General features: G+C 39.5%; 1 protein-coding gene and 1 long non-coding RNA gene across 3 annotated transcripts in view; one reads left to right on the top strand and one right to left on the bottom strand.

The window, feature by feature from the left end:
- Positions 1-26212, top strand: part of pcxb (pyruvate carboxylase b) — a 391361-nt gene that overhangs the window by 347548 nt on the left and 17601 nt on the right. For both annotated transcript variants that reach the window (XM_008435894.2, XM_008435895.2), the window contains exons 20-24: positions 5634-5791; positions 7203-7289; positions 17503-17682; positions 24152-24326; positions 24840-24913. In XM_008435894.2, the coding sequence (XP_008434116.1) occupies positions 5634-5791; positions 7203-7289; positions 17503-17682; positions 24152-24326; positions 24840-24913 (674 nt within the window). The remainder of the gene's footprint in view (positions 1-5633; positions 5792-7202; positions 7290-17502; positions 17683-24151; positions 24327-24839; positions 24914-26212) is intronic.
- LOC103480730 (uncharacterized) lies at positions 17580-26081 on the bottom strand. Its single transcript, XR_001777570.1, has 4 exons — positions 26061-26081; positions 25158-25262; positions 18516-18766; positions 17580-17669 (listed from the first exon to the last, which is right to left on the bottom strand). It is a non-coding gene; the product is annotated as an uncharacterized LOC103480730 (long non-coding RNA).

Genomic DNA, 26212 nt, shown 5'->3' with positions numbered 1-26212 from the left:
AATAAGAAAACCTGTAGAAAACCTGTTTTCTCAGCTGGACGGCGTCCAGGCTGCAGAGATGGACCGTGGTCCACGAATTCTCTGGAAACGACATACACTGAAGTCGACCAACGTTTGGACCAGCTTGTGGCTGAATGCTCTGAGCTTTGCAAAGATAACAACTGGCTCAAATCGTGACAACAATCGTGGGATTACCTGAGGACATCGACGGTCTGCGTCCTTCTGTGTTTTTCTCTCAGCTCTTCGCCAATATTCTTGGGTGTTCTCAGGTTAAATGAATACCTAAATGGTATTCATTTAGGTTGGGTTACCATGGCCACCAGGGCAGACACCCATGAATACTTGAGACTCCCTCTAAAAACACACATCGCTGCCTATTTTACTAGTTATACCACCAAATATACCTGAATATGCATTAAGAGTGGAAACCGTCTCCACCAACCTCCTCTACTGTCTCACCCCATATTGGTGGCACAGCCAATCAGCAACAAGGAAAACAAGTGGGCCTCCTGGATTGGCTGATTTTCAATAGAGTGTCAAGTAGTATTGGACCAAAGTATTTCACTTGCATTTCTCTGGAATATATTAGATGTTCTCAACAAAAACGTCTATGAATAGCTAAATTTTACATTCTACTAAAAAAATCTGAGTACTGGACTTTAATAGGTGATGGTAGGTGAACTTTAAAAGGCCAGTATTATGTATTTTTCAGACATAGTGCCATTTTTTAGCACAATCAAGTAATTATGCTACTTTCAGTTGTAAAAAATATAACAACATTCAATCAAAATGTTTATCTTTGCAATTTGACGCCTTCAAATTGAGTCTTTATGAAGCTCCTGCTCTTTCCGACACTTGGCCTTTAGAACATCATGAATGCTGCTCCGTGATGCTGTTGTTTGTACAATTAGCTCAGCAGACACGCATATATCCACCAGGTGTTTGCCAACTGCTGCTACCGCTAGTCTGGAGGTGCCAAGTGGGTGGAGACTGATTTTGTGGAAATAGGCGACACCTTTTGCACTTTTTGCCACGAGTGATTAAATGATTTCTCAAACATGCATGAATGAGTCAAAGCAACACTCCAGGTATGTTTACAATGAGAGGATAATATTAAAACATAAAACTAAAAAAATATATATATTTGATAAGATATAATAAAGTTTAGAAGCAAATTGTGTTTTGTTTTGAACTGTTTCTCCACATAGGTTAAAACATTACTCTTAAGGATTTCCAACTAAAACGGTTATTTTCCTTGCATTTGAGGCATTTTTTTTCTTTTATCAAACCTCTTTTCCGTGGATGAACGGCGAAACAGACAACATGATGTCCTGTCAATATTCCCAGAGGAACTGTGGTGCTTTTTGTCAAACATAATACACCAATAAACTATTGGTGGAGTCTGACCCTGCAGGTGTCCTTGCAGCTAAATTGACTTCTTCGCTGGTCTGATTTTTCTCTGCAGAGATATTCAAACAATCGCTCACAGAAAGAGCAAAATTCATCATGAACCGGAGCATTTGTTGTTGTTTTTGTCGCGAGCCGTGCAGCAACAGAGCCATTAAAACACGCTGCGTTCTCGCTGTGACTCGGGCTTTTAGTGGGAAACCTTTTTGCATGGCCGCTGCTCTCGCTCGCCATCGACGTGTTTGCTCAGAGCAGGCGGCGGCAGGTTTACGCTCAGATTGTGGAACGAGCTGATATCAGCCTTGGCCATGCAGGTAGCATGATATGTTGCTGAGACACGGCTCAGTTTGGAGGCCGAATATCAATTTGAGGCCAGAAAAACCAAAAAAAGATGAGGCCGGTATTCAGGTGAGAGACTTCGCCTCTGCATTCCTACATGTGTTGACTCTGCGTGACCCCGGCTGACTCGCTCCTCACTACCTAATGCTTTCATTCCTGTCACTTTCTGCTGCTTTCCTCTTTTCATCTTTGGCTCACTTAATGCCAGTTCCCTCCTCCATCTCGTCTTGCCTACCTCACCACTTCGTAATCAAGCGCGCCTCTCCCTTGGATTCCTCCATACCTTCCTGACCTTTGCCTGTTTACTGCTTTCCTTTACTCCCACACTCCCTCTTTCTCCTGTCTTGGCTCCAAACCTGTAATCATCGCTGTGCACCGTCTCCATCCCTCTCTCCCTCAGCTCTCATACCTGCTTCTGTCACATTGTCTCTACATCCTCCTCTTCCTTTCTCTCCCAGTCTGTGACAATGCCATTACCAGCTTCTTATACCCAGATCACTCCCACTGCTCATTTTCTTCCATTTTTATATTATTTTCTTTGCCCTGGAAAAATTGTTAAATTTATTTAAAATGTCATTGTGTGTACTCAGGAAGCTCCGATCTGCATGCAACACACCTGTGCAATTTAAGTGTGACAGATGATTCAGTTTGAATGATGATGCATATTAAAGTGGTCCTTGTGTTTGACTGCATTCGCTCCTCATGCATCATGCATGGCTTTAATTGATGCCGCAGCGCTGCAGTCGACCAAGGTGGAGCAGTCGAATGCACACAAATCAGAATCAGAACTGGGTTTGCTGCCAAGTCGGGTTTACACAGACATTTTCTGAAAAATAAGAGAAATCAAAGACGAAGCAAATACTGTAAACAAACAGCTGAAATCAGACTTGTATCCTGCATCCTGACATGAAATCAGACTAAAATTTTGCATCATTTAGGATTACAGAAATCAGATTCTAAGAAATAATGAGATTTTCATCCCTGTAGATTATAAGCTTTACATTATTTAAAGTTTTAGAACATATTAAAATCAAATTTGATTATTAATGCATAACAAAACATACCACTTAACTCCTATTAGTTTGTAAATTGTGGATTACTCATTCTTATTCCTTAGAGAAACTCCTGCCAGGTTAATTGTGAAGAACTTTAGTTTGATGTTTTTTCTTTTGCAGTTTTTTTTGTTTGTATTTCCTCTAATTCATGAAAAGCACTTTGAAATGTCTTGTTGCTATGTAAATAAGATTACCTGACCTTATCAAACAGTGACTTTAAAACTTAAATTTGTACCAAATTGGGATTTTAAGAAAGCACTCCTAACAACGAGGTTTAAAAATGTAAACATCGTATTTAAGTGCATTAAAACATTTACACAAAGACTAAAATGTGCCAGTGAAATAGCAATAATGGTATAAACCACAGGAATTAGAATACCATTAAAAGTTAACACGCTTCAGTAAGTTTGTTCTAATGTATTGTAAAATAAGCATAAATGTCACATATGTTGGCAGGTGAGCTGAAAACGGTTGCAGGTCATGAGCCGGTCTGAAATCCTGGCTCACAAACATTCAGCTCCTCGTTCTGATGTGTGTCTGCTTTGTTTCTAATGTTTGTCTTTGCTCCATTTAATCTGCTGGTGACTGATATCTGACAATGATGCGCGACGCTGCAGCTGTTTGATTTAGTTGTTCTTGTTTTCTCACAGCATTTGCTTTGAAAGATGAGGAGCAAGACAAACCTTCATCTCCGTGTCCCTGAGCTTTGCAGCATTAGCGAGATTTCTCCTGGGCTTAATGTTCTAATCTTTTTACTGCTGTCATAATTTAGATTCGTTGTCAGCTAATGTGGTGTAATGTACAATTATTTCTAAGTATTTGTTCTCTACATGATTTATCAGGTTTTCTTTGTGCTTGTTTGAGCGACAGATAAAATGACATTGACCTTTTTAGACCTGGATACATTTTGCTTTCACGTGAGTCATTATAGCTAAAATATGATACTTTGTAGGGCTGTAGTGATACAATAATCTCACATTTAGATACACAATATTCTGCTCAAGATACGATATATATTGCGGTATTCAGCAAACGATACAATTCAATACACTTGCGATTTTCTGAAAGATTTTAGAGGGACTGAGTGATTTTGGTGACATTCTGTGACTTATAGAGTTGGATTAAATTAATTTAACTGAAAACTGATTAAAAGCACCAACTACACAATAATAATAATGATAATAATAATAATAATAATAATAATAATAAATTTAATTTGTACCGCACTTTTCATTAGAAAAAATCTCAAAGTGCACAATACCTGGCTCTGGTTGGACACAGACTTAAAGTCGACAGCTGGACAAAATGAATTAAAGAAGTGGTGAGAAAACATGTTTCTTTTAATTGTAACAGTACAAACTGTAGCTTACATGCATTTGTAAAGTAAATAAAGTGCACCACGTACCTGCTCTGAATAGTTTGATACCTTTTTAACCTTAACATGTGAAGGAATCACTCTAAGCCTGATGATCTAATCACTCTCCTGGTGAAGCAAGCAGTGAGTGAGCAAGGTGACAGGTGGATGTTACAATACTTGCAGATGAATATCGATTTTTTTCTAGGAAAGAAAATATCGATGTGTATCGCAAAATCGATATTATTACACAGCCCTAATACTTTGACGAGCAAAAAACTGTTATCTTGTACATAAAACACCTTTAACACATTACCATATGCTTCCCCCTATTAGAGGGACTCCAAAATGGAGGATATTTATTTTAACATGACAACAAATGTGCCTAGATACAGAGTGGGTCAGTTTACCCACTGGCTCGTCTTACCCCTCTCTACCCTGCATTGTTTTACTGATCACTTGATAAAAATGCTTTCTCAGCTGTTCAAGATTGCTACTCTGATTATAATTCCTCTTTCCTGTGTAAAAATGAAGCTGTAATTTCACTCTGGAAGCTTAAAGGAAACCTCCAAGAAGTGTGTGTGTTTGCAAGCAGAGAAGGAAATGGACCCAATTACCCACCGGCTTGGCAGGCAGCTGAGTTTGAGGAGCAGCTACATGCACATTAATTTCACATTAACATCGCACTCGCTCTATTTCTTCACCGAGATCACAATTTAGGCACAGAAACACTTTGGTGTTTCTTTTTCTAATTTTAAATTACAACCTTGTCACTCTGTCACAACAGCTTTTTTTTTTTTTCACGCCTTTTGTTTGCAAAAATACAAAATGTAGAGCCGTTTGTGCCTCAGCACCAGGGCTCCTTTTTCCAATTAAAGGTAAACAACTGACAGAAGGATGTCGCACAAAGGAGAAACAGACGGTTCACTAAATATTAGAGAGACTAGACAAGAATACCGAACAGCTTTTTAAGCTTGTGCTAATAAGAACTGCTGAATATATCAGATCATCTGTGAGAAACATGGTGATTATCGAACCATGTTTTACTGCAGAAACCAGCAACATTTAGACCCATGCTGAGATGTTTAGTTGTCTTTAAAAACTGAGAAATTTCGTGTTTATTGTGTCATGCATTCAAATTAATTGCTAATGTTATCAGCTGGCACATGTTGCGAGATGACAAACATCTTCATAAATTCTGATAAACGATGAGCTCTTCCACTGGTTGTCACTGCAAATGCGACATTGTAATAGAAATTGTAAATTAGTTTATGCTGTAATTTATCAGACAAAAAAACCAACAAAGTTGCGGTTTCACAACAAAGTTGTTAGTGTCAGATCATCAAAAAAGATTTCACGATTTACATTTGATCTGAACCACAAACTGCCTCTTCCATCACAATCCTGCAGACTTTCTGCAAATATTTCCTGATTATGCGTCTCTCTGCAGTGATCATTGATTTGCTGTCTGGTTGCAGGCATCGCTCTGGAGAAGGTGTTCGACTACAGCGAGTACTGGGAGGTCACCAGAGGCCTGTACGCTCCCTTCGACTGCACCGCCACCATGAAGTCGGGCAACGCCGACGTCTACGAGAACGAGATACCCGGAGGGCAGTACACCAACCTGCACTTCCAGGTCGACGTCCTTCCATGTTGTCAACGTCACACAGATTGATTTTTATTTTCAATATGAAAGCAAATTTTATTTGATTTCATTCCTCTTTCTTTTTTTGCGGAGAACGTAGCTAACGGTTCAGTTACAAGTATTAGCTGGTACTTTTGTCAGCTCTTTGGAATTAATGTTTTGTGTTTGAGACGCAATTAATTTTAGAAACTGGTTTCTCTCTCGACTGGAGAGAGAAGTTGGATTTTCTGCGATTCTTTGTTTGAAAAGGAATCTCGGTTCTGCCTCGTTTTGCTGGAGATTTTTTGCTTCCTTACGTTGAATTTGGAACCAGGTGACGGCAATTGAAATTGAATGATTGAGTCAGAGTTTCCAGAGGAGCATGTCAGGGATTTTAAAGATCAATTATCAGCTAGTGTCAAACTCAAGGCCCTGGGGCCAAATCTGGCCCGCTGTTGCTTTTTATGTGGCCCTCTGGACTCAATTAGTCCCTCAAGTTTTTTCACAAACTTGCAAAATTCACACAAAATTAACAGATTGGCACATTTTTTTACAGCAAATTTTTCTCAAATTGGTAAAAAGCATCAAGTTTAAGTGGCTTAAGTCATAGTCTGTGATCCATGTGGCGAGTAATAAAAAGTCACATTTAGCAAATATCGTAAAAATTCCTTACAAATGTTTCTAAATTAGCAACAAAAAATCTGTAATTTTGACACAGACACTGATGAAATCCTGGATGAACTGACGTTCAGTATTATTTGATTTAATAAACATTTATAAAATGCTGAAACAAACAGCTATTGATTGATTGATTGATATTTTAACAGTTTAATGGGTTTGATCAATAGATTCTGGCACAACCAGCCCTTTAAGAACAGTCAAGATTTTTGCTGCGGCCCAAAATGAAAATGAGTTTGACGCCCCCTGGCTGGTGCGTCCCCAATAAACTCATCTTGTCCGTCCAAATTATTTCAAGGACTGTGACGCTTATTGGCACCTTGTGTGTGCTGCCAGCGGACCGTGGAAACATTTTTAAGATTCTGGGAAGCCATCTCTGTAGAATAACAGGTTGTTCTGACTAAAAGTACAGAGTTTGACCAAATCATTTCCAGAAGATTACTTTGGTTTTTACCTTGTTATTCCACATTCCCAGTTAGATAATTTAAAGTTATTTCCTAGAGCTGTATACTTGTCAAAAATAAATAGATAAACAAAAACATATCCGTCTCAGGAAGCAAAAATATGTTGTTGCAAATCACATTTAACAATAGTGTGTGTGCTGATCTTCAAGGCTTCTGATGCTGCAGCAGCAATTTGAAGCCACTGACCGGGCAAGCATTACTTGACTTCCTTCCTTTAGAAAGGAAGGTAATAAAAGGTTTGTATGTGCTGCTCATCGCTGTTGTGGTCTGTTTCATTGCAGGCTCATAGTATGGGGCTCGGAAATAAGTTCAAGGAGGTGAAGAAGGCTTACGCTGAAGCAAACAAACTACTCGGAGACCTCATTAAGGTGAGACGGAAACACAAAACTCCTGGCAACAGCAGCGTAACTGCAAACACGTATGTAATGATCCAGGTTTGGGCGCGCGGCTTTGATGGAGAGCTTGGCACTAGTCGTCCAAAAATAGAAAAATCCTGTTTACAATTTTCTGATTTCACCCTTAAATGCAAGGCGCGGCGAGGCAAACAGGTCTGCGTCCGCTCACAACTGTAAGCCAAGCAGACTCTGCGTTTATAGCAATAAATGCAAAACACACAATTTAATCTGCAGTGCCCTGCTGAATACACAAATATAACTGCGGTGTGTGTTTAATATTCTTCCACCGGCATCGATCACATTTACTGAATCTAATGAACAACACCTCTTGCTCTACTTGCATAACAATGTTGTGCAAGTTTACTCCTCACTACTTTTATCTTGGAACAGATGGAGGAGGATTTTATTTGAGTAAATGTTTCTATTAATGCAGCAGAGTTGCATGACAGAAGCCAGAGTTTATCTCCTGTGAGGTTGTAGCGAGCAGCGCTCTCTGAGCAGGGTTCGCGCTGCAGGTTTGTCCCGTTCAGCAGGCGTGTGCAGAGCCGATTACAACCCCAGAATTAATATTTATTACCAAATGTTGCTACAATCGGGTTTTTCCGGTTTTCTTTGAGGTCCGTCCCACTGGCCGCAATTTTGTCCAATTAATTTTTTTCTCTCTCAAGGTTTATGAAACATAAGAAGATAAAGTACTGCAGGTTCTGTGATAGGGGCTTTAGATCCAAAATATATGAATTATAAGGATATTCGGTATCACTTTATTTGATGGGATGTGCACAAGACTGACATGACAGCATCATAAACATGACATAACATCTGTTACGAGTATGAAGGAGCCTTTATCACTGTCTGAGTCATGAAGTGTCATTCAATAATGACACTTTTAATGCAATGTTGCTCTAAAAGTTGCATTAAAAGTCCAGTAGAAGTGCCAACTTTGCATTAAAGTGTCATTATGTTGTAAATAATGCAAAGCTGACACTTTTAATGCAACTTTTAGAGCAACTTTGCATTAAAAGTGTCATTGTTTACCGAATGACATTTCATGACAGTCATAGACATTCATAAAGACTCCTTCCTGCTCATGACAGGTGTTATATCATGTTTATGACAATGGCATGTCAGTCTTATGCACATGTCGTCAAAGTGTTATCAAATCTTCAGATTTATGTACCAAAACAGATTAAACATAGAGCGGTATGTGTTTTCCAGGTCCATAATGCCATTTTCTAGCGCAATAAAGTAGCTATACAGTATCGTTGGTTCCTGAATATGGAATATAAGCTCTTACCTTCCAGTAAAAGTTACAGAAATCCCCAAAAACTAAACTGAATTATTTCAAATGCTCTTTTTGTACCCACCTCCCTCAAAATGTTGAATTAATATTTTAAACGAACTTTGCGTTGAGGCGTAGACGGTGTGCAGCAGCTTTTGTTTTCTGTTAGGGCTGTATAATAAATCGGTAGCAAAACACACGGCGATGGGCGCGTGATTCAGAAACGCACAGCATTGTGGGGGATGTAGGCAGAAAAAAAAAAAGACTTCAACTGCTCAACCTCTGGCAGCCAGCTGAGCACTCTGTGGTTACCTAGCAACTCGCTCACTCTCTGGTTACCTAGCAACAACCTGTTGAGTAACTGACGCAGCAGCAGTTTAAGGTTTCAGCGTTGTGCCTCGTAACTACTTAAAGATAAAAAACAGCAGCACTGAGTGAAAACTGTAATTGAAACAGGAACAGTTTGGCCAGATATTTACAACTAAAAACTAATCGATAATTATCGAAATGATATCGTTTCCAGCCATAACTCCCAGCCTGACGTTATGTTGTTTTTAAACTGTAGTCTGTGTGTTCACATGTGTTGTATTTGTATTTATTGTCTGTTTAGGCAGCTGATACGACGCATCACACACCTTTGAGTTCATGACAAATTTCCCCAAAGGGATGATAAAGTGTATTCTATTCTATTCTATTCTATTCTATTCTATTCTATTCTATTCTATTCTATTCTATTCTGTGTTGCCTTCCGTTGTTATAAAAATGCTGCGTACATGCCAAACATAACTAAAACAAAATCTGATTTTGCAATTTAACGGCGTGAAATTGGGCTTCTGTCTCTTTAAGAAGCTCCTGCTCTTTCCAACACTCTTCCTTCACACCAATGCTCCTCCATTAAGGAGTTTGGACTTAAGTTTCTAATCTCCCTACGTTTTCTCACCGATGTTGTTGATGATTCGCTAAGAGGCTAATTTCAACACAGATGAACCAGCAGCGATCTTTTCTGATGGGTTGTGTTATCTCTGATGCGACCACAGTGGATTAAAGAAGGATTTGCAGCACCGCTCTCTTTTAAAGCGACCATTTTGCTCGTCTAATTCAGTCAGAAATCAGCTGCTCTGTCTTCATTAACACGTCCCCCTGAGCTAGCCGTCACATCACTTACACGATGCTTGTAGGTCGCTTTATGCCTGAGCTAACGCTGAGTGAAAATGGGATTTTTTTTAGAGCCAGTTTTCATTCTTTTTGTTTAGTGAGCAGTCATTAATTATGTTTAATCTAATAACTCCTCAGTGCAGCCAGGACTGCAGATGTTGCACTTTTCTCCATCCTCTCATTTATAGCTGGAGCCACGTTTCATTTCGGTTCACGATGTCTTTCTCCAGTCTGCAGTTTGATCTCTTAAAGGAAACTTTAATTGCCGCCATGTGGAGAAACGATATTATCCATTCAACAGTTTGATTTGCACCCAGAATTTACCTCCTGCCTGCCTTTCTGTTCCTCATTATCTTTCATTAAACCCTTTGTTTTCCTTCATTATTTACCATCCTCATAATAGATGCGTTCCTCTTTTATTGTGTTCACTCTCTAATTGTTTTCCTCTTCCCTCTTTATCAAACCTTTCTGGTCTCTGTTCTCTCATTTCGTTGAGAATGTTTATTCCTCAGTCAGCTCCATATCTATTTATCAACCTCCTTGTCTCCTATGTGTTTTAGATTCTTGCCTCTGTTTTCCTCTCTACTTTCCATTTCTGTTTTGCTCATCAATTCTCTCTCCAACTTCCCCACTCTGTCTCTCTCTCTCCATGTTCTCTATCAATTCAATTAAGACTCTGTGGGCTTCACTGCACAAGCCAATGTTGGCTCCGTGTGCCTACGGGCGCGGCGCTGCTCTCTGCTGCACCCTGTTAGCTTGACAATGCCTGTGTCTCTCTCCCTGTCAGCTTGTCTATAACGGTGAAGGAGCGCGCTTACGAGATGTAGACGTAAAGAGGACAGACCACATAATGTGCTGGCAGTATGCAGACCGTCCCCTGCATGCCCTTTAAGGCAGAAAGCTCTCAAACTCAAAGCTATCTCTGAAGTCTGCGGCTGAAGGATTGCACTCGTCAAAGAACTTCATTTGCACAACTTTTCATTTTGAGAACAATGACACACAAAAGAAGCTCGTTTTGAGAAGTTGTAATCATCACCGAGGTATTTGCATAAAAGTAATTTGTTTCAAAAAGACTCTTTAGGTTTAAATCTGTTTTCAAGCTGCAGAGCATCCAAACAGACTCTTATCCCATTCAGGCCTGATGCAACTTGAGCTTTTCTTTAGTTTCCTAAGTTGCTTAAATTGGTGCCTTCATAGCAAAGAATGGAGGTCAAGTTGTCTGTAATGTGTTGCATCTTAACTATTCTGTCTACATCTATGTATTTATAGATCTCTATCTAAAGAGAGATATTATTTCCTTCTCTCCATCATCACTGCAGCATCACTGACTTTCCACGCTAACGACCCAGAATCACTAGCAGAAATTGTTTATGTCTTGACATTGGAAAGATTTTAAAACTTGTCTTTTCCAAAATGTTAAGTCCCAAAATTTTGTAACTGTACAGTTTGCTACATGAGATGATTTACACACATTTAATGGTTGTTAGATCAGATTTGGAAAGTGAGTGGCTTTATATAAATGTTTCCAGACATACAGAACTGCTCTCGTGTAACGTTGAAGTCAAAAGACAACATGACTAGTAGAGGTGATGATGACATGAATTAAATGTTTAGCACCATAAAACATTGCTACTTTAATTCAAGATAGATTTTCACCCATTGTTGTATAAATTGGTTCTGTTTTCCTGTATTGCAATTAAAATTTGGAGAAAAATTACCGTATAGTTCCTGAAAACGTCATGGAAGAAAAACTGATGGATGGATAAATAAATAGAAACAACTTCTAGACAATGGACCAGGGAATGAAGTCTGGAAAAACAAATATTTTTCTAGTTTTTACCAGTTATTCAGTCCTGATAAACACTGCAGAGCCGCTGTAATAAATGCATTAGTAAAAGACATTTTTCTGACTCTTAAAATGTGAATTATTTTTCTTTTGGATCTTTAGCATATCAGACGAACCGTAAAGGCAGATTAAGTGACATTAGCCGAACTAAAAGCTGAAATCACTGACAGTGTGGCTCAGTTATGATCATTTTAACCAAAAAAAGACAGATTTACAGAGCCGCAGGAGGCTCTCCACTACAAACAGCAGAATATCTCCTGATCTTACGGCTACACACACAAACTTCCCCCATTGTCCAACGTAATGTGCAGAACTGTTCGCTCTCAGATCAATGGACGCCCTCAGGAGCATAAACCCGCCGTTTCATGCCTCCACATCCATCATCCTCATAGTTAGCGCTAACTTCTCTCCTCTCATTTAGAAACTGTGCATCAAGCCTCTGCTGTGGCTAATTGGTCCCAAACTGCTGTACATGCGAACTGCACGGCTGCTGCATCATTAACGGGGCGGGTTGAGTCCGATGTGAAACTCATGTGACTGAACTGATCAAAGGCCTTTTAATGCTGATTGAGGCTGAGGGTATTTTTACTCCTGTTCTAATTAAATCATAAGCATTTATGTTGAACTGGAACATAAACGGCTCAACTCAGCTGGACACACATGAAATTTATAGCTTAACGTGTGACTCCTACATTTTTGTTCATATCCAACCACAACTTCATATTTTTATGAAAGAATGAACAACAATCTGAGGGTTTCATGAAAGAGAACAACTGTCTGATAGTAACCTGGAATTGTTTTATTTGTTTATTCAGAGGTGCTAATGAACCATTTACTTAGTGTGATATAACAATACCACAAAAAGACGTTTACTGCAAACGTACCTCTTATTTTATATCCATGTCTAGATGTGGGTTTCAAATCGATGTTTTCAGGAATGAGGCTCGTTTTCCTCCCCACTTCAACGCCGTCACAGGAAAACAGAGAAATCAGATGAAAACAGGTAAAAATCTGAATTTAAGTAGGAAAGTTTAAAGGAGGGAAAACATTTAATTTATGTCATCACCTCTGCTAGTCATCCGTCCCTCCCTCCTGTTATAGATCAGTATTGATCTTTGGTAATTATTCTTTAAACCGTCTCGTTGTTCCCAACCAGCTGAATCTGTTCCCTCCTGCTCGGCGTGAGGCTGCAGTATAAATCTCTCGTTGCCAGAGGATAATTGTAACAACTGATCTGTTTTCTGCTCTTTTGCTGCCTGATATCGTTTTTGCTTGAAGGTGCGTTCGCTGAACAGCAGGAATATCAGTCTGAACTCACCTGCTCAGACGCCCAGCGGTGCCGTTTTAACAATATAATCTCTGACAGAGCTAACGATGCTGCAACATTCGGTGAATTACAGGAGGAAGGGCCCCATTAGTTGGCAATGACTTGTCTGTTTGGAGGTTTTCCAGCTCTCCAAAAGCCCTGGCCCTGTTTGTTTTCTCTTCTCAAACTTCTGCTGCACTCCTTTTTTCATCAACCCTTCCTTCCTCTCGCCTTTGCTGAAGCTGTCGCCGTCTGAGCTTGATGTGACTTGTGTATATTTTTGTGCGGCTGCTCTGTCTTTTTCGCTCGCCTCAGTGTTTCTGCCACTTTCCTTTTGCAATTACAGGCACGTATTCACTCACCTGCACTCTCTCGAACACGCAGTCTGTTACACTCGGAGGTGGAGCACGTCTTGTATTGCCTGTGGGGCTGTAGATGTCGACGGCTCCTGTCTGTTTGCTGCTTTCTTTCTTAATCTGTCCATCCCTTTATGTCTCCCTCTCACTCTCGCTGCAACTCCCCGCCATCTCTCTCCTCTTTCATTTAGTTTTATCTCCTCCCTCATCAATTGCTCCCATCTTCTCTCATTTCGATTAGACTTCCTTTATGTATCTCTAATCTTTCTATCATTCCTGCTCTCCTCCTCTGAGCCTCTTATTATCACTCCTCTCTCCGTCCTCCTCCTCCTGACAGGTACCATCCTTCACTGGCTTGGCTGGCTCGCATTATTGTCTGTGTGTTTTATTTGCCTCTCACACACCAGCAGATGCACGCTCGCCGTTCTGAGTGATATAATCCTTTTCCCATTAGGGGAGCCCGGGTTTGGATAGAGTTGCATTTCGAAGCAAATGTGAGCAAAGCACACTGACACGGGGCGCAGAGGCATACAAGCACACACAATATCGCCGCCATTCTTCCACGCACAGACGCAATCCGTCTCCCTGCCGCCGCTGTAATATCGCAGATGTGGAGTCATGCATGTCCACTTACTGGACAGCCAAGTTATGATCAAGAGGTTTGATCAGCTGGCTGCAATAATCAATTAATCACATGATGTATTAAAATGATGATTAATATTTTTGGGAGAGAAAAATTTTGTCTGGAGAGAAATCATAATCCTTTTTTTATGGTTTTGGTTGTAAGTGGGGTTTCTTTTCATTTAATTTATCAGCAAAAAATAAATGCAATTTTTGTTTAAAATTTTATTTTATTTTGTAAAATAAAAAAAATGCAAAAAAAATATTTCGAAAATTTGTTTTCAGAATAAATCTGATTTATTTAGAAAATTTTAAATATCTTCCTCAACCAGAGAGTGAATTGTTCTTTACAAAATTAAAGTTTGTTGAACTTTGAGAAAACTAACTTGCATTATTGTGTCTCAGAACAGCAGTGTTGCTGTTTATCACAGTAACTTTTGGGACAATTCATCATCCAGCTAAATTTATTGTGAAAAGCCGAGTTATGCGGATTCCCTCTAAGTCACCCGGGTCAAACTTAAGGCCCGGGGGCCAAATGTGGCCCGCCGTAGCTTCCTATGTGGCCCTCTTGTCTCAAATTACATCAGTTAGTTCCTGCAGTTTTTCCACAAAACTGCAGGATTCACAGAACGAACAGATTTTCAGATTTTTACAGCTGATTTCTCTCAAAATTGGTCAAAAACGCTGAGTTTAAGTGACGGCTGCCTCGGCCTTACTTGGACTGATCGGTGTGAAAAAATGTTCAATATTATTTCATTTTAAGAAACACTTACTGAATGACAAACAACTGTTTACTAATATTTTAACAGTTTAGTGGGTTTTATCAAGACATTCTGGCCCTTTAAGAACATTCAGATTTTTGATTAGGCCCAAAATGAAAATGAGTTCAATGCCCCTGACCCAAGTGACCATCGTCCTAAGATAGTCTAATAATTGCATCACAGTGTTTATAGCCATAACTAATTCCCTATAGGAGCAAAGTATTTAAGCTGACTGCCTCAAAAACAATCACAATATTTAAAAGTGAGCTCAGTTCTGGTTCATTTTCTTTCAGTTATCGTCCAAAAAGGGCTTCAGATATTTATCTTACCTGATGCTTTACGCCTCAGGAACTGCAGGTGGCGTCTCAACCAGTATTACCCTGATTGAAGTGAGAAGCTGTGAAACGCAGAAGGTTTCTACAGCCTTCTGTAGGTTATATTTATATAATATCATCCCAGCAAACATCATTCACCCTGAGATTCCTCCAGAGCCACTGTGAAGCTGAAAACTGGCTTCAAATGAAGCTCCTGTACACGAGCCCTCATGTTTGAGCCGTATAGGATCAGAAACTTGTAGTTGCCTCCTTTCTCAGACCCCAACATTATTATCTGCTCATAATCATGTTCTAATAACTGAGATTGATGGTTTTGTTGGGTGCGACGTTATTGAGATCAGACGGAGTCGAGTTCTGCTGCTTTTTTTCTCACAAGACTTGAATGTTTCTTTGTTTCTTATATATACGTTTCATATTGAAATTACGCGATATTCAGTTATTTTTCATCAGTTTCATAGCAACAGTGATCAATAGGTTCTGTAAATTGCTTGTCTGCAGACTGAACAACAAAATAAAAGCTTATAAAGAACATTTATTTCGGCTATCTCTCAAACTACAGAGGACTTTTAGAAGAAGTTTGGATATTATTCACCTTTTTTCAAGAAAACACTTGAAGGTTCAGAGTTAATATATCTGATATTGCTCCCAGGAAGTCAGAGGTGTCTGGTTCATCAACAAATATCAACAGTCTTGATGTCACTGTGGATCCAGGAATAATAAATATTTGGGCTGTGAAGAAGAAGGCAGGAAACGGGAGAGGCTTCAATATAAAAGAAGAGGAAAAATCTGACATAAAATCAGAAGAAATGATGATGATTATTGTTTTAAAATACTTTGATCCACACCAAGGCTTCAGATCTGACCCACCTTGTAAAACGGCTGTTCACAATGTACGAACGCTCATTTGTAAAATTTATTTTAAACACGTCAAACCAATTTCAACATGGCGGTGAAAGGAAAAAGGCAGACAAGTGGTTCTGCTGTATTTTAAGGCAACTCTGACATTAACTTTTGCTCAGCATTTCCACCAACATAATGGCCTCTCCAGGGATTTTAAAAGCCCATTCAAGTCACTTAAGCCTTCCTGCAAACAAAAGGGAGAGAAATCTATCATTATCTTTTCAAATGCCAGTCAAACTAAGCTGTAGGTTTTGTAGCAGCGAAGTGTAGACTCTCCTCATTTATCAGGGAGTATTTCTTATTTGTATCATGCTTCAACAAGCACCCAAATCCCAGAAGATTGAGGAAATCCCTGAGGAGTAAGAGCGCTTCAGGTTTCACTCAGGACGTCTCGTCAGCAGGCGTCGGCTTCAGGAAGAGTTTCACTGAATCCACACCTGCTCAGGCACTTTTCATTCGTTTTCTGCATGGTGCAGAGTTTTCAGTTTAAAGGGTTTCCCTCCAATCTTTCCCGTTGCACTGATAAGTTGATGTTTTGGGTAGAAACTGTAGAACAGTGTGGTGCGTGCAGCCTGGTGGTTACAGATTAAGTCGACCCTTTCTGCCCTTTTTTGAAGCTCTGATTCCCCAGAAGAAAGAGTTTGGAGCAGCTTTGAATCCGTCTCTTACTTCATTATAACAGAGGAGCAATTTCTCCAGTCGATATTCCCATCAGTGTCCCGTTCCGCCAGCAAAGCGTCAGCTAATCAACGTTATGCAGCAGGAACTGCTGCCGTAATTATGGAACATAAAAAATATTGCTTGTGATTTTAATTCGTCTTTCATTTTCCGCTGCTTTATGTTCTGGTTTATTTTTAAACCCTGAGAAATTATTTTTTCCCCCTTTGAGTTTGAGTTTTGGTCCCAAACTCTGATGGATTTTAATTTTACCTGATGGATCAAAGGACATTTATTTTAAATCTGAAAGGTGTGGCATGCCTTTTCATTCAGTGGAGTCGTATTCAGTTGTGATTATAGCTGCAAACCTTTTGAATAATGCCTCAGTCTGGCTTCTGAGGTCGACATTTGGCTTTCTTTTTTTTTTTTTTTTTTTTGCAAAATAGCTCAAGTTCAGTCAGATTAGGTGGAGAACATCTCTGAACATGAATATTTAAGTCTTAACATAGATTCCCAAGATCATGACTTTGACTAGGACACCATTCAAACACATAAAAGTGTCATTTTGCTGGAAGATGAACCTTCACTCTTGTCTCTTTGTTCCAGAATGTCTCTATGTGCATTTAGCTACATTAGTCGTCTTCTTTCTTCTTTTTTTTTTTTTTAGGAACAGCATCCCCATAGCATAATGCTGCCACCACCACAATCTATATAAAGCAAGTGATGAGAGGTTCCTGAGAGATAAATCTCTCATATCAGTGTGATTATTAACACACCAAAAAGATGAATGTTTAAACGTTCAGTTGAGTTTGTTCTTCCACTGTATTTTATTTTATCAGGAAACAGACAAACAGCGCCCCCTGTTGGCTCGAGTCCACTCATAGATGATAATATGTGTCTCTGTGTCGTGCTCTGTCTGGTCTTTACCTAGAACAGGCTGTTTAACACCAACGCTCATCTCTGTCTCTAGGTGACTCCGTCCTCCAAGATCGTTGGAGATCTGGCTCAGTTCATGGTGCAGAACGATCTGACCAGGGCGGAGGTGGAGGAGCGGGCGGACGAGCTGTCCTTCCCCCAGTCCGTGGTCGAGTTCCTGCAGGGATACGTCGGAATACCGCACGGTGGATTCCCCGAGCCCTTCAGATCCAAGGTACTGGAGTTAGGAATCAAACATGCATGGATGCTTCTGGTCATTTAATTCATTTGCATTTTGTATTTATGAAGTTATTATTTCATCCTGAACAGCTTTGGGTAGAAAAAGCAGCAGAATGTGCTTTGACAGCCAATTATTAAGTGAATATCTGCTAGTTTAAATCAAACATGGCTTTAATATGTATTTTATATGTTACAAATGAAAATCCCAAATTTAAATATTGTAGAAGACCAATAAAAGTAACTTAATACAGAAATATCTAAATATCTAAAGTAAAGGTAGACTTTTTCCCTCCACTAAGCTTTCAATTAATATCTACTGAAGTGGCACATTGAAGAGCCAGCTTCGGTTTCAGTGACCTTATGTGGTTTAACCTCCTGCTGGAGGGAGTTGATGCTGAGTCAGCAGTTTTCCCCCCGTGATTATAAAATAAACACATATAACCTAAAAGTCTTGTTTTTGGACTGTGGGAGGAAGCTTGCATAACAAACTTATTAAAAATGTTGTAGATGTTGTGCTGCTAGCACTTAGCAGTAGCTCAAAGGCGGAAACGAGAGCACTGCGCAACATAAACAATCATTCAGATGCAACACGGTGCGCTAAAATAATAAAACATAACTTAACGGAGCTTTGAGGCAGATAATGTTTCGAGGAATCGTTGCAGCCACAGAGAATCTACCTGAACAAAACCAAAGTTGACTGAAAATGCTGTTGAACTTCAACACTTTTATGAGTGTTTTATGAAAAACGTCAAACCAAATGCATGTTTACAAACCTGTGCTCAGGTATTGATGTAAAAAAAAAATCTAAACCAAAAACGCTCTGCTTACATCTGACGGAGTCCTTCAGAGGAGGCCGAGGATGGAAACAAAAGCCCTCTCTCTCTGTCTCTCTCTGTCTTCCTTTCATCCTGGTGTCTGTTCTCCTTCCTCCGCGTCAGCAATCAGCCAGGTAGAGCCTCGTGCTGCACGTCGGAGGCCGTCAGCCAGGAGCCCGTTTGGCAGCCGCGCAGAATCTCAACACGTGAATGAAGAGAAATGTGTCACGCTGTTCCGAACTCCATCCAACAGATCTGAGGGAACTTGACATTTACAGAAAGAAAAATAGTGTTTTAGAAGAAGAAATCTGTTGGTTTGCCCACTTACACACTCACTCACACACACTGAGCTGTATGTAAAATATGAAATATCGGCTGAGAGACAATACCTGCTCTTTTTAAAGGTCAAACTTTTTTTTTACTCTGAGGCTGCCAACAGCTTAAACACTTGCATCTCTGCAGAAACTGAAGGATTTTAATAATTTCTCCTGTCTGCTTCATGTTTGCTTTCACTCTGGTTTGTTGCTAAATTGCTGCATTATAGGCTTGCTGTCCAGTTTCTGGTCAGGTCTTCCAGGTAATCGTTTCCCTGCCTTTGTGATTCTAACTCCTGTCATCCTGATGACCTTGGCATTTATTCATCCCTCTCCTTATTCTGGTTCAGATGTTTGTCGTTTACCGTCCCCGGAGTCGACAGCCTGGACAGGACATGATGGTCCACTTGTACTCATCAGCACGAATGTTATCTTAACTCTAGGCTTTTAATGAATTATTTGAACAATTAATTTAACAGGGCAGAAAAATTTTACAAAACGACTTTAATGCATTTTGGAAAGTTGAGATCTGACATTTAAATTCAACATTCTTGTGTGTCAACGGATATTTAGCCACTCTTATTAGCAAAGTTTGGTTATCTTTTCAGTACTTAAAGTCAAGGATAATTCTAGAAGATTCAATATTAGCCTCATTTTTTAATTTTAAAACCAGTTTGAATGTGTTTGGCATCATTTTCCACTGGATCTGCTGCACTAAAATAAACATTTTACCGAGTATGTTTGGTCTGGTTTCTAATGCAAATATCTTAGTACGCTTGGAATAAAACAAAACTAACAAGTAACTGTTCAGAAAGAAATATGAGATTGTTTAAAATCATTATATATGTAATATTGATGAAAAAGCACCATTTCCATTGGCAGATTATTTCACTTGTAACATGGGAAAAACATCCTGTTATAAGTGAATTTATTTGCTAGTGGAACTGGCACCTTTTCATCAATATTAAGGAATTATTGACCTAAAACAAGCTCATATTTCTTGCTGAAAAGTTGCATGAAGCGTACTAAGATTTAGTATTTTTGCAGATAGCCTATGCCATAATTTGTTGAATATTTGGTCCAACCAGTATCCCTGTTAGCAGATTAATTAAATAAACTTCTGGGTTTCAAAACTTCCTTCTGACTCATCCAAGCATACTTCCTGTCATCGTGGCTCAAACTTTCTTATTCCTCTGGAAGGACTTTGGCCGGTCTCTGTGGAAAAACTCAATTTAACCTCAAAACATTTACCTGGTTTAATGAACAGCTACTAATTTAAATATTAAAGCTATCTAGCTACAACGTCATCATCAGTCCAGGACGATGCTGACGTTGTAAACTCAAACTTTGGTCGTTCTAAAATATACTAATCTGTTTTCCACCGTCTGTGTTTGATGGTGGAGACTTGGACTCAGCTGAGTAATCAGTCAGGATTGTGATTATCAGCACACATCAGAACTGGGTTTTAAATGTATAAAGATGGCTAACATTAGAGCTGTCATTAGAAACATTGAATTTATTTAACTGCTAAAAGTTTTGATTCTGTTGAGATTACATGTTTTCGTATTGACTGCATGGAAACTGTTGCAGTAGCCGCTGCCTGCTACAAGCTAACTGCTTTGCTGTTTCTGAGTCTGTGTAAAACATGGCGGACGGTTTTGATCTCCACATCTTTTTCACTGCTGGCAGTGTTCAACAATCAATGCCGTTAGATGCACTTTTGAATTTGAAAGGTCATTTTCTCCAGTTTTCTCTCTGCTCTTTATTCTGTCCTGATGAGTCATTTGTTTTTAAACGGTGCGTCAGATGTAAAGCAAACATTTTTTTCTCTTTTCTGTGTAAATTTTGAACTATAAATATCAGCAAAAAGTTAGCATTTAATTTTAAAAGTTTGCTTAAAGTATAAATTCTCCCAGAGAGGGAGACAGAAATATATTCCCACGATGTGTTTAAGTAATTACCTTTTAATCACCTGAAATTTGCTTGTTTTTCCTCCCTGTCACTTTGTTTTTAGCACCAGGGAAGCAGCTCGTTTCGTATTAATCTGATTGTGACTCCTCGTCTTTTGGTGCATTAGCTGTGACTAATTTACATACCTTTTAATTTGAGGTTCATTTGTTAACACAGGCACTTTCCCACACACTCTGCCGTTGTCTGTACGTGTCCCACACTTCAACAATCATCGAGTTTCAGCAGAAGACGACGTCCTCGGAGGAGAAGACGTTAACGAGCAGGGACTCCAGCGAGCCTGCCATCTTTGAAGTGTCTCTCTCAAACACAAATGACTCAGCTATCTCTGAACTGCTCGCCCTGTGACTAATGGCGTTGCACCGACTCCTTTGTCTGCACATTTCCACAAGGCGCGAGCTAACACACACACACCACACACACACACACACACGCACGCCCACCGATAAGATACAGCAGCGGTTTTAATGATATTCAAACACACAGTTGCTCAGTGTCAACCCAGGAGACTGCATCGTGTGAGTCTTTATCTAAACACACACGGCTCTACTTACACAAAATTAACAAAAGTATGTGAGCTGGGGGCGATGATTAGCAGCGATTCTGTTTAACTAATTCTGACTCGTACAGCGAGCCGTGGAGGTGAGCTATCAGCTCGTTCTTGCAGGAAACACTGAGGGAGAGAGATTACATTTTACAGGGATTCGTTCTGCTCTCCGGCCTCCACCTGGAAACCAGCTGAAAACTCCAGATATTCAAAACCAGGACAAAGAAAAAAGACAAAAGATATCAATTAAATAATTTACTTCAATGTATAGCTTATATTTCAAATATTTCTCCTAATTTTGATTAATTCTCTCTAAATTTGAATATTGCTTAAAACCAGTAGAAATCAGATTTTCAGCACGTCAACCTGCTGAAACTCATGTACTGAACAGTGGATGCTAATACTTGGTCTGGGCTCCTTTTGCATGAATTACTGCATGGACGGCATCAACCTTTTGCTTTAGCAGCAGCCATCAACTTCACTGCAAAAGAATACGATCTCTAAGCAAGTATATTTGTCTAATCTTTAGTTCAAATGTCTCATTAAACTTGAAATAAGACAAAAAATAACTTACAAGAAACTTTTCAGCAAGCAATACTGTCAATAACTTGTTAATATTGTTGAAAAAGTGCAAATTAAAAGTGAAGTCTGCAAGTGGAACAAGACATTTTAACTTATAAAACTGGAAAAAACGTCTTGTTCCACTGGATTTCCTACTGGGAAACTTGGAGCAACTCCACTACTCCCAGTTAGAACTTTTGCACGTTTCAATATGGCCGCTCCTCTCATCCAGTGTAGTAATCTGTGGTGGAAACTTGTTTATTTTACAAGGCACACACGAGTGTGTCTGAAATCAGTTTTACATGTAGCGCCTGCAACTCTAAATTGGACAAATTAAAAGTGATGTTTGCTTTTGGAAAGTGATGTTTAAAAGCTTTTGCTAACGATGTTTATAGGCACCGCCATTTTGAAATCTCAACGTCTAGAACTAAAACGCTGTTACTTCACATCTGACATGAAATCCAGGTAACAAACCGGAAGCAGCATTAACCCGAGGACATTTTTCTAATACACTCCCTCTTTTTTTCTTCCACTAAACCTTCTCTGATTATACTTGGACGCTTCCATCCATTGGTTGTGCAGATAGGAACCAGTTCTGACTTCGCTGCTCGTCTTTCTGTTCAGTTTGTGCGTCATAAGGCAGGACCGATTTCAGCACCGACTTCTAGCTGGTCGAGAGCAAAGAACAGCTTTCATCAGGATCTGGAGTCGGTTTATAGACGCTAACGATAAAAGTTCTGACGTATTTCCCCTTTATCGACCCAATTAAAGGAAAAACAAGTGCAAAAGTAGAGCTAGAACATGCCGTTTATGGAGGCTAACGCAGCTCAGAGAGTAGCAGGTACCATCACTATTTACAGCTGAACCTATAAACCCAGTTTGACTTCATATGTAAACTTTGTCATGTCTCCTAATAACACCAAGTTACTTATGAAATCTGAGTGAATATGTGGAAATATGAATATCTGAGGTGGTCTGCGTCTCCCTGCACTGCAGTGGCTCTCAAAGGCTTTCACAGTACCAACCCACTTTTCCAAGTGTGGCCATATGGGTCAGACCTTATCAGTGGAAATACTTTGAAAAACTAAGACGTCATAGATCCTGAACATGTCTGACCCGCTGCAGTCTGCCTACGGATCACACAGACCTGGTTGAACTGGATTTCTCCTAAGAGGAGCTCGATGGAGTGGACTTTTCTTCAGATTTCAATGCAACAAAGTCACATATCTTACAAAGTGCTTAGAAAAGTCTCAATGAAAAGATAGATTGTGGACTGTTTTTAACCAGCAGTCCAGATAAATTGAATCCGATTCAATCACGTATGTGTGGCGATACGCACACATGAATACGGCACATTTTCTTCCACCGTCAATAAAACATATTGAGGACTAAAAGCTGATATTGATTCCACAGCAGATCCCATCAGCTGGAGGAACGTAAGCAACATGTTGCAGCTACTCTAGTTTGAGAATGGATAAAACAATGACTTTCTTTTCTTCAATCTGCTCCAGCTTCTTCTTTGGGGGTTTGATTTGCTTTGTCTGTAAGCAGCGAAAACTGAATTAAAATAAGAGCAGCTAAAATCAGAGTCTGTGGGCAGCAGTTCATTTGAAGGGGTCTGCAGAAGACGAACATGAACAAGAATGTTCGTTATGAAGTGTCATTCGGGAAATCGTCAAATCAAATTTTATTTGAATAGCACCTAAGCCGTTCAGTGATTTATAAACTAACAGGAGTATTTTACACTCTGTGTAGGGACTTTAGATCTGATGTGATGTGCTCTAACTTCCTGGTTTTAGTCAGAACTCCAGCAGCAGCGTTCTGACTAAAACCAAATAGATTTTGTTTTAGGCAGGTCTGTGAAGTAATCAGTGTGACTAAAGATAAACGTATGGATGAGTTTCTCTGCATCTTGAGGAATTAGTCCTTTAATCCTGGAAATGTTCTTCAGGACATTTTACACAAAGTTGCATTAAAACTTCCATTAAAAGTGTGAATATTTACTGAATGACAAACATTCATGAATTTCTTTGTGTTTTTGAGAATTATGTCATGTTTGTCTTATGCACACCCCTTCAAATAAAATATTGCCAAATCGGTGTAATACTAGAGTTACAATGGTTGGCTGCTCTAGTTTCTCTGGAGGACTTGGTTTCAGATTCAAGGTATCGGTTCATTTGTTTGCAAAGGCGTTCTACAGGAAACGGATGTATGTTTTATTTTGGTTTTCCTAAATCCTTTCACTGTGTTTAATCCCAGGTGCTGAAGTCCCTTCCACGTATCGAAGGTCGTCCCGGCGCCTCTCTGTCACCGATGGACTTCAAGACCCTGGAGGACGGACTCCGAGCCGCGCATGGGGATGACATCACCCCGGAGGATGTGATGTCAGCAGCCATGTACCCCAAGGTGTTCCAGGAGTTCAAGGAGTTCACTTGTGAGTGAGCAGCGCTGCTACTGGATCAGTTTTAGCTTTTAATGCAACCCTTAGTTCTGATGTTTTGCGACTGTCGCTGGAAATACATTAGACCACTGGCTGGAAAAGATTTTGTTTGGCATTTTAGAGACGGCGCTTGTGAATGATTCAGGAGGATCCAGGCAGCTCCAGTATCATTCAGATACCTGGATTAACCCCGGCTTTATTGCAGTGTTCAGACGCACAGCGCTGATGGTTATAAACCACCGCTGCCCCTTTACGAGGCTCAATAATTAGCCCGAGGTGCTTTATTCACAGCTTCGCTGAATAATGTACACGGCCACAGAGCTAATCTCATCTGAGTTTCTGCTAATTACACCTCCGGTTTATAATATTAGTTTCTCTTTCTTTTTTTTCCCACACCGCATCTGCTCCCATCCTCTTTGTGTGATTATGAGCACTTCCATGTAGGTAATCTAACAACAATACAAACTTTTAGGCCCTTTTATCTTATCTCCTTCTCTGTTCATTCAGCTAACTTTGGCCCGGTGGACTGCCTCAGCACCAGGCTGTTCCTGGATGGACCCAAGATTGCAGAGGAGTTTGAGGTATTTTTAGATATTAACACACTTGTTATATCATCTGCAAGCTAAAACATTTACTAAAACTCTTATGAAGGTATATATTGTCTGTTTGAAGGGGAATTTAGACTCTTGGGCCTTGCTATAAATTGACTTTATTCTCTTGTGTAGCTCTGTTTTATGGTTTTGGTCATAATTTTAAGATAAAAAGTGTATTGTTTTCACTCCTGAAGATATTATAACACAAAAGACGGTTATCTCTGATACTGACCGTGTAACCTTTCTATGTTCATCTCAGGTCCAGTAGGTTGACTTCACGACAAACACACACAGGTTCACTGTATGTATTCAAACAAATAAACAGCAGCTTCTGCCCCTGTAAATTAAGTAAAATATAATTTTTAAAACCCCTAAAAAAAACTGCAAAGCAAAAGCTCCCAATAAGTACTTAGCAGCAGTTAGTATTTGTAAAATTAAACTCAGCTAAAATGGGCAGCATTAACAATAACATTTAAAAACAAACACAAAACATGGCAAAATTACTCATGTAACTCTGTACGCTATCAAATTTGTCCAACATATATTTTAAAATATAATACTTGTAAAGAAAACACAGAGCTGATTCTAATACATATCAGTTACCGACAGCAACAGAAAAAAGGGGGAGGAGCTGTCAGTTACCGGTTGCTACGGTAACCACCAACTGCCGAGAGCAGTGGGACTTAAAACACCAATAAATGTCTGAAGAAACAACTTGACTAAACAAAATAAATTCAAAGAATAACACATTTTGACAAACTTCATATTCATAATATTGTTAAAATAAACCCTGTTATATATGTAAACCTTTGGATTGAAGGAAAGTTACAAAACACACTCTTAAAAAAAATTTTCTTGCTAAGTTTTCTGGCATTTAGCAAATGGAAATAATTTTGGTAATTCTACCTAAACTAAAACAAGAAAAGTTTGGTCTGGTTTAACTTCAGACGGTGAGAAAAAATATGTTTGTCTTTTTAGTCTGTGTATGTAAATTTCTGTTTTTATCTGTATTTCTATTTGCTGACTTCTTCCATTTTCCATTGTCTAAATGTCATGACCTTTCTGGGTCCTGCCTTCTAACTCTTATTGTTCCTTTACATCTTCTTAACTGTACCTCTACTTTATGCTTCCTTACTTTGTTTCATTCTCTTCTGCCATCCCAACTCTCTCATTTTCCTTCCTTCCTTCCTTCCTTCCTTCCTTCCTTTCTTCCTTCCTTCCTTCCTTCCTTCCTTCCTTCCTTCCTTCCTTCCTTCCTTCCTTCCTTCCTTCCTTCCTTCCTTCCTT

This window comes from Poecilia reticulata, linkage group LG18, assembly GCF_000633615.1.
Source record: "Poecilia reticulata strain Guanapo linkage group LG18, Guppy_female_1.0+MT, whole genome shotgun sequence".
Taxonomy (NCBI): domain Eukaryota; kingdom Metazoa; phylum Chordata; class Actinopteri; order Cyprinodontiformes; family Poeciliidae; genus Poecilia; species Poecilia reticulata.
This window is presented reverse-complemented; position numbering and strand designations above follow the sequence as displayed.